Consider the following 14,221-nt stretch of genomic DNA (forward strand, 5'->3'; position numbering starts at 1 on the left):
CTCTACCTGGACTACAAATGGAAACCAGAACACCTCTGTTACCAAAATATTGTCCCGTCATCTGAGGATTCTGCATTTATATGCAGTTATCTGTGTAAATGCCAGAAACTGCTGAAATGTTTGTCTTTGGAAATTTAATATTTTTGAGTTCTGCATCTTGGTTGGACAAAACAAGAGATTTAAAGACGTCTTCTTGGGCTTATGGGAGTTGTGAGGAGCATTTTTAAACCATTTTCTGAGACCAAATGAGAAATCAATTGCTAGATTTATTAAAATAATCATCAGATGCAGCCCTAGACTGCTTTACATAAGATAAGATGAGTCAAACAACAGCATTAGGAACACAAGTACAGCTGTAAATGAAATTTGACTGTTGTATTCATGGCCAACATCTACGACATACAGATATAGCTTGAAAAAACAAAAGTAAAATGCACTTGAGACTGAAAATATATCCACTGTTAAAGTGCATTCAGAAAAAAATGGTCACAAGTAAAATGATGAGATGAAAAAATTACATTTAAAAATATTCTACAATAACTTGGTGTGGTTTTGAATACTGTCCATTCACCATATTTCGTTGTATCACTATTGGACATATCTTTTTTAATACTCATAGTGCACAGCTCATCTTTATAGCTGACATTTATGGTCACATGGTTTTGTGTAAAGTCAACCAGCGGCCCTGTGCCCCTCTGTGAACTGTAAAATATTAAACCGCCTTGTAACTGAAAGCTCCTACATGTAGGTCAGTTTTAGGCAAACTCCTTTTTTTTCCAGAATTGCTCATGGATATGTTTGGGTACATGCTAAATCACCGTCAATCCCGATTTGACTGGAATTTAGATTAAAGTGACCTTAATCCTTCACCTGACTCCACCCAGCATCCCTCTGCCCCGTCAGCATGCCGACAGTGAGACGGAGAGAGCGAGAGAGAGAGCTCTGCTATTGATTGCCAGACGTGACTTAATGTGTGACTGTGGTGACGTTTTCAGAGGAGACAAGAGACTCACTGAGTGAACTCGTGACCCTGCATGGATTTGGCGATGCACCAAAGCAACAATGGCGGGGAACGCAGCCAGAAAATCCAACTCTGTCTTTTCTTAATTGTTTGTTTCCGTCCCACTAATTCCATTTAAATTCCTCACTCTTCCACCAGATAAAGCATCTCTCTCTGGATACAAATTAAATGTGAGCACATGCGCTCACTGTTTACTCCACTGTGAGTCTGACTAACAGCCAAAAGGATCGTCTATATTTACTTTCATACATGAAGTAGCTGTAAATACATTTTGGACGTGTATTTAAAAAAAAAAAAGTCTTGTTTTTCAGTGATCATATTTCATGTGTCCCTGTTTTCACATGAAATGGCTGAAATCCAGCCTTCTCTGCCCAGACTAAGATTAATTGGCCACATCCGTTTTTCTGCTGCTGCTGTACAACACCGTCAGTGGGGTCCGTGCCAAGCATATGCACCATCACATATATACACACTCACAGTTTCACACAAACACACTCACACACACATAGCAAACCAACAAGTGGTCCCCGAGCCTCTGTTGAGTCAGCTTCTCAAGACTCAGCATCTAGCGCTTTGGCTTTTTCCCCTTGAAGCCGGTCCGCAGAGAGCAGGAGCAGTACGGCAACATGACAGAGAGCAGGAAGAGGGAGAGCACAACAGACTGTTAGTGTAAAGAGAGAGACGGAGCAATAACTGCGACTGTCACCACCTTGCCATCGTATAAGGAGGATCAATAAAACAAAGTCGAATAGTTCTCACCGGCTAATCCTCTGTGGCGCTGCTCAAAGATCTGCTGGAAAACTGTGAATTGTCCGAGTGAGAGCAGCGCACCAGACCTCCACTCATTAGCAGTGAAAGTTATATTTGCTCTCAAACAGTGGAAGTGTCCCAACTCTTGGCTGTAGCTCACACTCAGACTATAGGACATGGGAGGGATACACTATAGCAGTGGTTCCCAACTGGTCTAACCATGGGGTGCAGATTTCTCCTGAATGATTAACTCAAGGTCCACACAGTTAAAAATATTCAGCGTCTGTCTCTATCAAGTAGCTGTCCGTTAGTGCCTCATTGTACAGCAGGCAACAGCACTTCAAAATAAAAGCTCTGTTTAGGATATTCACAATACTTCAAATAAAGTGTGTATTTTATAAACTTGACACATTCTTGAGTCACTTGCGGTCCTTTCAGACCCACTTTTGTACCGCGATCACCTGTTGGGGGCCACCACACTGATGTGTCCGCTCTTAAGGTGCTCCCTGGATCAGACAAGCAGCATGCTGAGCCAAACCAGTGAGCACAGTGCAGAAACCCCCCTGAGTGTACAAGAGAGGGCAAAAGCAAGACATTAAATACCACGTTGACCTTTGAGCTACGTTAGGACTCTGAATTAGAAAGGTGGAGGCAAAGCTTTGCCGGTGGCAGCAGCAGGGGTGTAGCAGGGATCAATGAGTAGGCCTTGTTGTGAGAATGGGCTGTGATTGGTGTGTGACTGATGGGGACAATGATTCAATGACCTGGCTGTCAGATGGTTACAGCCGGGGTGTATGACTCCCGTGTCCTGAATGAACTAACTTGATGCTTCACTTCTTTAAAACAATATATGATCATACTTATACTGTCCATTTATGAAACATGATTCTTGCACGCAGAATATATATACATATATATACCCTAATGCTGTTTTTCCATCAGATGAGTAAATGCGTTTTATGTTTCATATTGTGCGTGTTGTGATGCTGTATCAATTCCCTAAAACACAGATTTTTGATTAATAAGTTCAGTGCAAAGATTCATGGCAGTGGTTCATCTCGTGTTGTGTTTAAAGTCCCGACTGCGAGATCCTTCAGTGTTGTAAGCTATCTTCAGCTGTTTGATGCTTTTACTGGGTTCACTGGGTTCACATATTGTATATATTTCCTATTCTTAGACCTACTTATATATATAGTGTTGTACATTGCAGCGTTATACACATATTTATATTTTTCTAACTTTACATATTTTTTACACACTTTACATACTCAGCACATTAAATATATGTTATATTTTTAAATATTTTACATACTAGTGTTAACATTGTAGCATATTACACATATTTTATTTTCATATTTTTACATTATTTATACTTCTTACTGCTAATTCTCTATGCTTGACAACAGAGAGACTGTAAGGAGCCACAATTTGTCCTCTGGGATCAATAAAGTATTCCTGATTCTGATTCAATGATCAACGGTCCAATATTATAAATGCAAAGTGAAAGCAACAATACATATCATCATCTTTAAGATATGCCTTTATTTTGAAATTCCTATGGCACGTCTGTGTCACCATTTCCATCCAAGCACACCTCCTTCCTCAAAAGTGTTACAGTAGGGCCTCGCACCAAACAATGTTAAGCAGCCAAGAAAAAGACACTGAAGATATTAACTGATATTGTCGATCCCAGACCTCTGAATTATATCGAATCAAAATCATAACGTTGCAGACTCTGTGATACCAGCAAATATTGTATCTTTGTCCAAAGAATCTATGTGGTATTATATCATGATGAAACTTGTGACTACACCCCTTATTGCTTGTGTTAACACAAAGAAAACAGGTCAGTGAATCAGGCAGGGTCATAAAGGGGCAGCACTATCTCCCAAAATTAGATTTTTATCACAATATATTGAATTGCAACCCCTGTATTGTGACATGGATCATATAACCAGATTCCTGCCAATACACAATATGTGCATGCTATAGCACAGGATGTGCATTTAAGAAGCTGAAAACACAAAATGTTTGGCTTTCTTTTTATTTAATAGAGTCATCCTTTCAGCTCTACTTTAATGGCATTGGATGCGTATTTGGGGCTCAAAGCTGAATCTAGTTACTTTCCTGCAAAACCTGTTAGAAAATCAGGGCAGTTTGATGTTTAGTGCTGCTGCAGCTCCCATAACAGCACCAAACATCACACTGACATCATTGGAAATAATGGCCTGTATGCTTCTTGCTACAAACAAGGCTCCGTTGCAATTAATTTTGAATATTAAAGAATAATACAGTGAGCACAGTAAATTAATCTACACAGCAGAGCACAGCCTTTCATGTCCTCGCCTGCCATGACAATAACTAGGTCATAAACCCCAGTGCATCAAGTTCCAGTATATTCACAATAAACTGTAAAAAGTCCAGGACAAGAAGAAGAAGAAGAGAGAAGAGTGTAGATTCAGTGTTTTTGTTTTGTCGAGGATTTGGAAGACGATCGCATGCTCAGTGAGCAGTAAAGCTCTGGATTTTGACCATAGATAGGGAGAGGCTTTGATAGCGAGAGCCATTGTTGGACGGATCCCATCAGATTGAGGGAGGATAAGCTGCTTGGGCGACGCGGTCAGAGCAAAAACTCTTTCAGGCACTGTCATTTTTCCAAAACGGGGGTATCCATCACTCCTTTGATGGCGGAGTTTTAATTATTAGACGATGGGGAGAAATGGGCCATGGAGAGATAAGTGATAGTAGGAGAGAGACGTTGTCTTTGGGCATTAGCCCTGCAGATATACAACTCTGTGTGTGTGTGCATGTGTGTGTGTGTGTTCCCGCTAAAATCAGTTTTCCCTTATGATCCTTTAAGAAGTGCTCAGTGCAATGGTGTGTGTCTGTATTTGCTCTCATTCCCTATCCAGAGATTAATCTATAGTTAACAGTAGTAGTAAGTGTAGTTTTAAAAATGGGCATAGATTTCGGGGGGCCACAGGGGCCACAACCCTCTCAATATTTAGAACATGAGCATTTGCCCCCCCCCCCTATAAAATGAAAGTAGCAGTGGACTATTATCTTGACAAAATTAAAGACATTTATACCATAAATTGATGCAGAAAATTAAGTGTTAGATGCTCAAAATTTCCAGGCAGAGGACCCTAAACCCTGTGTTTTGTGTGTGTGTGTGTGTGTGTGTGTGTGTGTACATACCTAACAAAGGCTAATATATTAAACAATGGGTCATAGTTAGTTAGTCGAGTAAAAGCACTTGAGTTGTGGGTGCATTAGTTGATTAACATCAGCTGTTTCATTTATGCTTCAGCACTTCCATCAGCTGTGCGGCTGTCAGCTGACTAGTAACGTCCAATCATATTCATGCAGGTGTACAGCGCAGCCATTATTACCTGTCACATTTCACTGTTACTCTTCTGATTCATGACAACGTGTTGCAGTTACAGCTCCCTCCATCACCCCAAACCTGACCCTATAACCATTTAATGTAAATGATAAATTCCTTGATTCAAGTGTATCTGATTGAATTAGGTCTAGAGTCTGTCATGCAAAACACTCACCACACACCAGCAACACTTTTTAAAACAATCACAAATATTACAAATATAAGTGAGTAAAGTTTTAATTCCCCACACACTAATTAGGGTGTCTAACTTCAGTCATGTTTTGTTTTTTGCAGTCGCACAGTGCATGGCACCAGAAACCAGTCTTCCACAGATGGGATGTGGTATGAGATGAATTTAAAACTCACCTATCCTGTGATCCTGTGATCTTGTGTAGTGACTGTTCATTTCCATCTGAGATGTAGTTCATACCTATCAGTCTGCAACATGTAACAATCAGTTGTGCTCATTATGGATTAATGGATTCATCTGTAAATGACTTAATCAATTCACTGATTCATCATTTTGTCTTTAAAATGCCTGCAATTTTTCAGATGTGACTAGGGGTTGGGGGAAAATGGATACAGCACAAATTATTGTTTTTTTTAATTATATAAATTATTAATATTGCAAATACAAAGTAAACTTTTGGTAGCCTACTAGAATAATAAAATCAAATGCATTTTTGGTCCACTAAATACATTTTAATGCAGAAAAAATGAAGTGACATGAACAGACAGAGAAATTCGTCATATTAGATAAAACAGATTTTGACAAAGTTTTCTTTTGGGGATATAATTTGCCATTTAAAAAAAGGTAATAAATCACAATATATTGCATTAAATTTAACAACAATATTCAGCAGAGCATTTAAAATTGCAAAAATATTTTATCATGACTTAAATATCTGAGGTCACTTACTTGAAATTGCTTGTTTTGTCCGACCAACATTTCAAAAGGCCAAAAAATCTCTTTGCAGTGATATAAAAGAAATGTTCTTCTGAATCAGTTATCAACTTTTCTTTTTCAGTTTTTGGTAGATCGACATTTCAAGTTATCAATGTACCGTTTCAGCACTAAATAAAGTTTCTGTAAATTTGATTATAGTGCTTTAAATTAGCATCATGGGACAGATAGCACAAAATAACTATAGTAACTAAGCAGCATGTAGCGAGTGGTTTCAGTGTTGTGTTTAAAAGCATACATTAGTGCACACTGTACACGGAAGCATAATGTATTCATTCAAGAAGAAAGTCTTTGCCGTTTTTCTGAATTAACATAATGTTGATACAGAAAAACAGAATTCTTCCGTACGCTATGCTTCTGTTTACATCTCCCTCTGTTCATGTGTTCATCTGTGCTCAGAGATGTTTATCTCATCTGCCCTGCACAACAAGCCTGATATCGATGTCAACAGATGCATGTAGCACTCCTGTATCATAGAGGTATATCATGCTGGCATGGTCTGAAGAGGTTAAAATAGTTTTAAACAAACAACTAAATAATACACGTGTTCTGAGAACCCTCAGCAGGATGCTCTGGCTTCCCTTTTAACCGCCTGTGTATGTTTGAACCTGCAGGTCAAAGTGAGCTGAACCTTAAGTGCAGCAGAAGCTTTTACATTTTACAGCCCAAGACATAAGTGTATGTGTCTCTCTCCCCTCTCTCCCTCTGCGGGTTCCCATTTCAGGTCTGGCCGCCTTGTCTTTGTCTGTCTGAGCCCATATCTCTCTCCTTGTCACTATTCGCTCTCGCCCCATCTATCTGTGTCTCTCTCCATCTCCTCATCTGCACCCTGATTCTCTTGCTTTCCATCTCTTTGTATCAACCTCTCCTCTGATTGCCTCTTTTTTTGTGCTCTTTTCGTGCCCCGAATCTCTTTGAACGCGGCCCCTTTTTTCCTCTGCATCCCCGTCTGAGTGGCCCTATTGCTATGTCTCTGTAGAACAGCGTACCGGCTGTTAGCGGTGCCCCGACGTCATGGCACATGGCTGCAGCATCCCGGCTATAAATAACTTGGTCTCATGGTGCTCAGTCCAAGACAGGACCGGGAGCCAGAGGGAGAGCAATCTGCTGTCTCCCTCAAGAGACGCTCGGAGGGGAAGGCGCAAATACGACGGCTTACTCTGTACAAGCCTTTCGCCACCCAAGACCTTCATTGTGAATAGTGCTGAACAAAGTGGTTCTGAATTCAATTAATTTTCGAGACAAGAGCAAAACGTCTGGTCAGGAAGCAGGTCAAGTGCTGAAGCTAATCAAAGCTTCAGGCTCAAAACAGTGTGGTGTGAAATAACAGACAGGATGTTCACTGGATCCACATGAGGCAGGTACAACAACTGGCATCAGATGTGTTGAACCATTGTTCTACATCTCTGTTTAGGGATTGATTTACAGTCTGCATAATGTGCTTCAACACTGTCTTAATGAATGGTCATTATCAAGCATTCATTATAATTCAAAGTATGATTGAATATGATTGATATCACATGACGATTCATTCATTTTCCTGTAATGGGTTGCGGGGAGGCTGGAGCCTATCCTAGCTGACATTGAGCGAGAGGCAGGGTACACCCTGGACAGGTCACCAGACTATCACAGGGCTGACACATAGAGACAGACAACCATTCACACTCGCAATCGCACCTACGGCCAATTGAAGTTGCCAGTTAACCTCGCCTGCATGTCTTTGGACTGTGGGAGGAAGCTGGAGTACCCAGGGAATAACCACACTGACACACTGACACAGGGAGAATATGCAAACACAACACAGAAGCACCCCCCCCCCCCCCAAGTTCGAACCAGGAACCTTCGTGCTGTGAGGTAACAACTCCATTTGGTCCAGAATTCAGCCACCTGCATCATAACCAGAACCTCCTCCATAGATCATATCGCTCCTGTTCTCTAACTTCAATTTTCCTTCCTACCTGTCTGAACTCCTTCATATCTACACACCCTCCTGTACTCTTAGATCCTCTCCTGCACTCCACCTCACATCACCATCTGCCCTCTTGACTACCATGGGCTCTAGAGCCTCCAGCCGTTCTGCCCCCACCTCTGGAACACTCTCCACCACGACATTCGCAATGTTGACTCCCTTTCCACTTCCAAATCCCGTCTGAAAACTCACCTTTTCAAGCTGGCATATTCGGTCTGATTTAATGGTGACACACATAGATTATAATGATGATTTTGTACCAAATATTTGAAACTATGATTTTTGTCTAGTCAGTTTATTAACTTTTATTATATATACTTGAATTATTAATTATTATTATTATTATTATTAACAATGCTAACCACTGCACCACTGTGCTACCTTGTTTCATAATATATTAAACTGAATATCTTAAGGTTTTTAGCTGATAATCAGACAAAACAAAATATGTGAAGATGCCAATCTGGGATCTGGGATGTTGTGATGAGATTTGTCACATTTTTCTGATTCTACAGACTGAAAGATTAATGGATTAATGGACAAATAACACTGATTAAAAACAGATTGATGATGAAAATAGTCAAATTTAATATGGTGACTGCTTTGCTTGAGTTAAAAGTGCAAATTTAACCACAAAAAAAAAAAAAAAAAAAGATTGCAGAGCCTCTCTTCAGCCTGCTCCATGTCGTCCCGACACTTAACAAGTTTGCCCGTCAACACTCCAGCCCAAACTGACCAGTTACAGTTTTTGTAGCTTCCATGTCGCCCAATAAAGTGTAGCTGTAGCTCTCGTATTTGTACTCACCCACAGAGCCACCACAGGTATCTAAGGTAGAGCTACAATTATGTTGTGGTAATTCCAGCAGCAGCTGCTCAGACAAAGACATTTCTTTCCTCAATTACATGTTTTACAGAAGCACCTACAGTTGTAACCCATTAGCCACCTCTAAGCTAAACAAATACCTGTTTAAAAATGTCCAGTACTTCAAAGGTCCAAAACTTACAACCTCTATTAACCTTAACAAATGAAGGTAGAAATACTCGAGGGCTGTTATTATAAAAACAGAAAGGGCTGCAGAAAGTGTTGAGCTTGTTTATCAGCACATCAACGTCGAACAAGGTCGGCTCATTCTCTCAATCTCTCGTTCTCGTTCTGCTAAAAAAAAATGAAAATAAAAAATAAAACCTAGGTGAGAAAAGCCCAGAGAAAAATAAGAAGAGTTGTTTATTTTGACTGGAACAGTCACACTGCAAAAAAAAAAAAAATGCTGTTTGCGATCCATTTTCAAACTCTCAATTGGAAATCAATGAGCTTGTCAATGATCTCTCCCAAGAGGCTGATAATGACCTTCCCCATATCGTTTGTTTTGGAGATTTGCCTCATGCCTTTGGACGCTGTGGAAGCCCTGAGAGGGAAGGGAGAAAAACAATTCTGGTGATCAGGTTTCTAAGTCTGATCAATATTGTTTTTTTCTCCTGTGTTTATGACCTAAGATCAGGTGAAAAATAAAGATTTTTTATCAGGATAATATTTCCAAGTTCCTTATTTTTATTCCCCATCTGTGGTGGGAAGAAGGTTTTGGCAGGTGACTTGTTTGTTTGTTTGTTTTTTGGTCAGGTTTTTTGTTGTAATATGGTTACAAAAGGCTGAAATGCACCACAGCCCCATGTACTGAATAGGACATAAAGCATTTATTCAAATAAAATGAAAATAAAAAGTAGAATAAAATAAATATAAATAAAAAAAGTAAAATATAAAAAATGAAATAAAACAAAATAAATAAAATAAAATAAATATAAAATATAAATAAAATAGATTAAAATAAAATAAAATAAAACAAAATGAAATAAAGTAAAATAAAATAAAATAAAATGAAATAAAGCAGATAAAAAAAAAATAGAAAGATTATCCTGGAAAAACCTTTTATTCACCTGTTCTAAGTCAAAAACACAGGACAGAAATCAAATTAAATCAGTTTTACAAAATGGATCACCAGATTTATTTTCCTCACTGGCCTTTCGGGGCCTCCATCAGCCTGTGAACTTGCGGACAGATGCTTCTCGATGGAGTCATGATGCCTACAGCAAGCTGTCACCTAAATAACATCACACTGTTTCTGCCTTTCTGTGTTTCGGGGGTAAAAAGCTGCCGAACATTTCTCATTATTTCTCTGCGTTAGTGTTCGGTCTTGTGATCTCCTCGTTTGTCGCCGTGGCGAAAAAACTGATTGAGATGTTCCAGTTTGCGTTCTTCCTCCGGCCGTATGGAATATATAGCGCTGCACATACTGTGAATGCACACTCCATTAGTTATGGATCTGTTCCTCTGCATTTCTGACTGTGGGCGCTTTACAGAGACGACAAGCCTCCCCTCCTCTCCTGGCTGATGTCCTCCAGTTTGAGCTTTCTGTTTGTGTGTCTTTCTTTGATTACACAATAAATAAATAGATGAATAAAAAACAAGTCTGTCTGTTCTTGAAAGATGTTGTTCGCACATGAAGACGCACATGTACATTATGCTCTTTGCTGGTATTTTTTTTGTTTAGTCCAGTCTAAATGTCAAGGTGTGTGTGTATGTTTCCTCCAGGTGACAGTAACCCCAAGGAGAGCAGCCCCTTCATCAACAGCAGTGATGTTGCCGCAGAGAAGAGCCAGCAGTATGACGGCAAGAACATGGCCTTGTTTGAGGTACGGTCCAATCATCTGCACACACACACGCTGATACACAATCCGGCACGATCATAAGACGCAGGATACACTCAGCCTCACAATTTGGGGATTGAATAGGGGCTGTGACATCTATTAATGAGGGTAATTACTGTGTGAAGGGCACGTTGGAACCTCAGGTTAATGCAAGCAAATATCACACTGCTACAGGAGAGAACTTCAGTGAGGCAATTTGCCACAGCTCTGCACAAATGTATTTACATTGTGCTCTCAGTGGGGTTTCTAGATTAAACAAGAGAAAAGAAAACAGAATCAGAAAATGAACTATGTATTGTGTAAGCACCTTTTTTCCGTCCAGATAGGTATGACTTTTATAAAGTCCATGCAGCACAGCACCTGAAATAGCAACTTATCTACAAGTACAGTGTATTAAGGTTACAGTATCTGGTTCATGTGGCCGTCTGAGGGTTAAAATACACAGCTGTACCAAAGATGTAGGCTCACACTCTTTGAAGTGTTGCATCTCTGATGAAACAAACACTGACTCCAGCTCTTCTGTGCGTGTTTCTATCCCTGCAGGAGGAGATGGACACCAGTCCCATGGTGTCGTCTCTTCTCAGCAGCCTGGCCAACTACTCCAACCTGCCCCAAGGTAGCAAAGAGCACGAGGAGGCCGAGAACAACGAGGCAGAGTCATCACGCAAGAAACCCGTCAAGGTATTTGACAAAATTTGACTTGTATAAACGAATCTTCTCTGAATTGTCTGTTGCGAGGCTGCTCACCAGGTCCAACTGGTCAACCCATATCAACCCCATTTTAGTTTCTTTACTCTGGCCTCCCATCAGGCTCAGGATTTAAGATACTTGTTCTCATATAGAGCCCTCCATGGTTAGGCACCTGATTACATTAGTGATCTCCTCCATCCATATATTGTCAGAAGGTCCCTTAGGTCTTCAGGACCTACCCTGCTCCAGACTCAAAACAAAATCGTGCCTTTGCAGTCGTGGCTCCAACAATTTGGAGCTTTACTGTCCGCTGTCTATTTAGAAATTTTTAAAAGACAACTGAAGACCCATCTTTTCAAAATGGCCTCTGTCCCACCCTAAATTGTAAATATATACATATGATACAGGGCACATGACAGCACATACAGTACATGTATGCTCACATACAGGTGTGACCTACTGTATGTTTTGGAGACGGTTTGGTTTGGTTATTGTGATTTCAGTCCCAAATCAATAATCCATATGAGTATTGATTGGATACAGAGACAATGTGACCTTTTAAAAAACAGTTTTAATTTCCAAAAACTCAAGGAATGTATCTGTTGTTGTTTTTTTTATCTTCAAACACCTATAATTATACAGCATTCTGCCAAAAACGCATCCTAATTTAGCTGTGTTTTCTTTCCTGTGCATATTGTGGCACATAACCAGCAGCATATTTGCGTTTCCCCCACATTTTCATCTTCTCATTCCATCATGTAAATTATATTCTGAGCTGTGCTCTGCTGTAAACTGCTGTGATCTGTGTCTTTTATAGCAACAAACACAACAAATTCTCACTGTACAAATCTGGATTAAAAAAAAATCAGGTGAAACTGGCCCGCTCCTTTTAATAAATCTTTGTATTTCCACTGAAAATCAATATGAACTGCAAGAGATTAGCTTTAATGGTGCTGCAGTAAACACAAAAGCACTAATGGGCTTTTCATTGTGTGAATTAATAAGAGAAAGGGTGGTGTTTGCTATGATGCACTGTAATGCTTCTAACTGCTGAGGTGTTTATCAGCTATTAGTAAAAACATTTAAATATACTTAAAATGCAGACCCGTCTCCAAGAAATTACGTTTAAATGCAACTAATTTGAAACAGCAAATATGTTTTGAGGGGAAAATTAATGCAGAGCGAATTAAAGTCTATTAACGTAATGAGGAAATGTTTTTATCACCTTTCTTATTAACGTTTTAGCGAATCACGATCTTTGCCTGACCTTAACCAGAGTGCATTTGATGCATAAACTTAAGACAGGAGTCTGGATGAGAACCTGAAATTCTTGTGCCAAGTCCTGCACTTTGTACATTTGCCATCCACCCCAGCAACCTCATTTCAAAACCTACACAGGACATGAAAGAAGCTGTTTCTCTGAACATAATCCAGGCCGTGATTACATTGCCTCATTATTAGGGAAGCGGTTTAGTAACATGCAAAGGTAATTTCTATGAGACAGCGGTGTACAATGTGCTTTAAAGCAATGCAGATATTTACGCTAGGAGTTTTCATGTTGCTGCAGTACTAGTGTGACACAGCAAAGACTCATTATTTTACTGACTAATATTAAAAAAGTGGTTGAAGCTGTCTGCACAAAAAGGGCAGGTTTATTAAGTTCTAGACACATCTCGAGGATAATTAAAGCAAACAGGATGCACCTGAGTGCCACAGCACAGGGCCTGAACACTTATGCAAATGAGATATTTCAGTTTTTGATTTTTAATACATTTGCAAAAACGTCTGAAAGCATGTTTTCACTTTGTCATCATGGGTCATTGAGTGTAGACTGATAGGCAAAAATGGTATCCATTTAAGATCAAATCAACAACACAATGAAGTGTGTAAAAAGCCTGTGAAGCCACGGCAGCGCTGCACACTCCCTTAGTTATGTTTCTATTAAAGATATTCCTTCAAAAAACAAAACTAAAATCAGCTCACAGGAGTCTGACTCCAGCGTGCACAGACGTATCACTTTGCGGTAGATGTACGTTTGCTGTAATATTGCGCACCGTGGACGACTGTTTGCCCGGGAAAAGGGTCGTTAATGCTTGTTGCCGGGAGATGGTCATTAAGTGTTACCAAATATAGAATTGTACTTTCCGTTACATCATAAATCCCTAATATCAAAGTTTATGGTTGTTTTGTTAAGACACTCACTGTAGAGAAAGGGAAGAAACTCCAGCAGTTTAGAACTTGTCAATCATTCTCTGTTGATATTATAAATCCCTTGTTCGTGTTACTGGATTGCATCTTAAATGCCACTCACTAATGAGTTCCCTCCACATCATCCCCTGGTATTCTCTTCTGTTGGGTGTTGAGATGCCAGCAGGAAGGAGTTTACATCTCGGCACTTGATAGACAGACAGGCAGCTACGTTATTAATCCTGTGGGAAATGGTGGTTTTAGCAGCAAGGCGAGATGTGACACTGCAAAGCTGAAACGAGAGGAGACGTGTGATAACGATGACGATAATGCAAATAACGAAAGAAGTTATCCCAAACGGGAGCGACAGACTGGTGGGAAATGGACAGTCACGTCTCGACATATGTCACATGAAACTCTGTACAGTAACTCCACAGTGTGTGAGGTAAAGCACAGATTAGACAGTGTGTGTGGGCACAGCAGTGACAGGTTGACAGCTTCTCTATGACCCTTGACCCAGGCTGTCTTCCCAGGTGCCCAATCAGCCTGATA

At 40.0% G+C, this 14,221-nt stretch overlaps 1 protein-coding gene across 1 annotated transcript in view; it reads left to right on the forward strand.

Annotated features, from left to right (window-relative positions):
- LOC126385915 (solute carrier family 12 member 5-like) overlaps positions 1-14,221 on the forward strand; it is a 187,451-nt gene that overhangs the window by 140,734 nt on the left and 32,496 nt on the right. The window contains exons 2-3 of the mRNA XM_050037958.1: positions 10,677-10,777; positions 11,336-11,473. Coding sequence (XP_049893915.1) covers positions 10,677-10,777; positions 11,336-11,473 — 239 coding nt within the window. The remainder of the gene's footprint in view (positions 1-10,676; positions 10,778-11,335; positions 11,474-14,221) is intronic.

The sequence above is a fragment of the Epinephelus moara genome, chromosome 24, assembly GCF_006386435.1.
Source record: "Epinephelus moara isolate mb chromosome 24, YSFRI_EMoa_1.0, whole genome shotgun sequence".
Lineage (NCBI taxonomy): Eukaryota > Metazoa > Chordata > Actinopteri > Perciformes > Serranidae > Epinephelus > Epinephelus moara.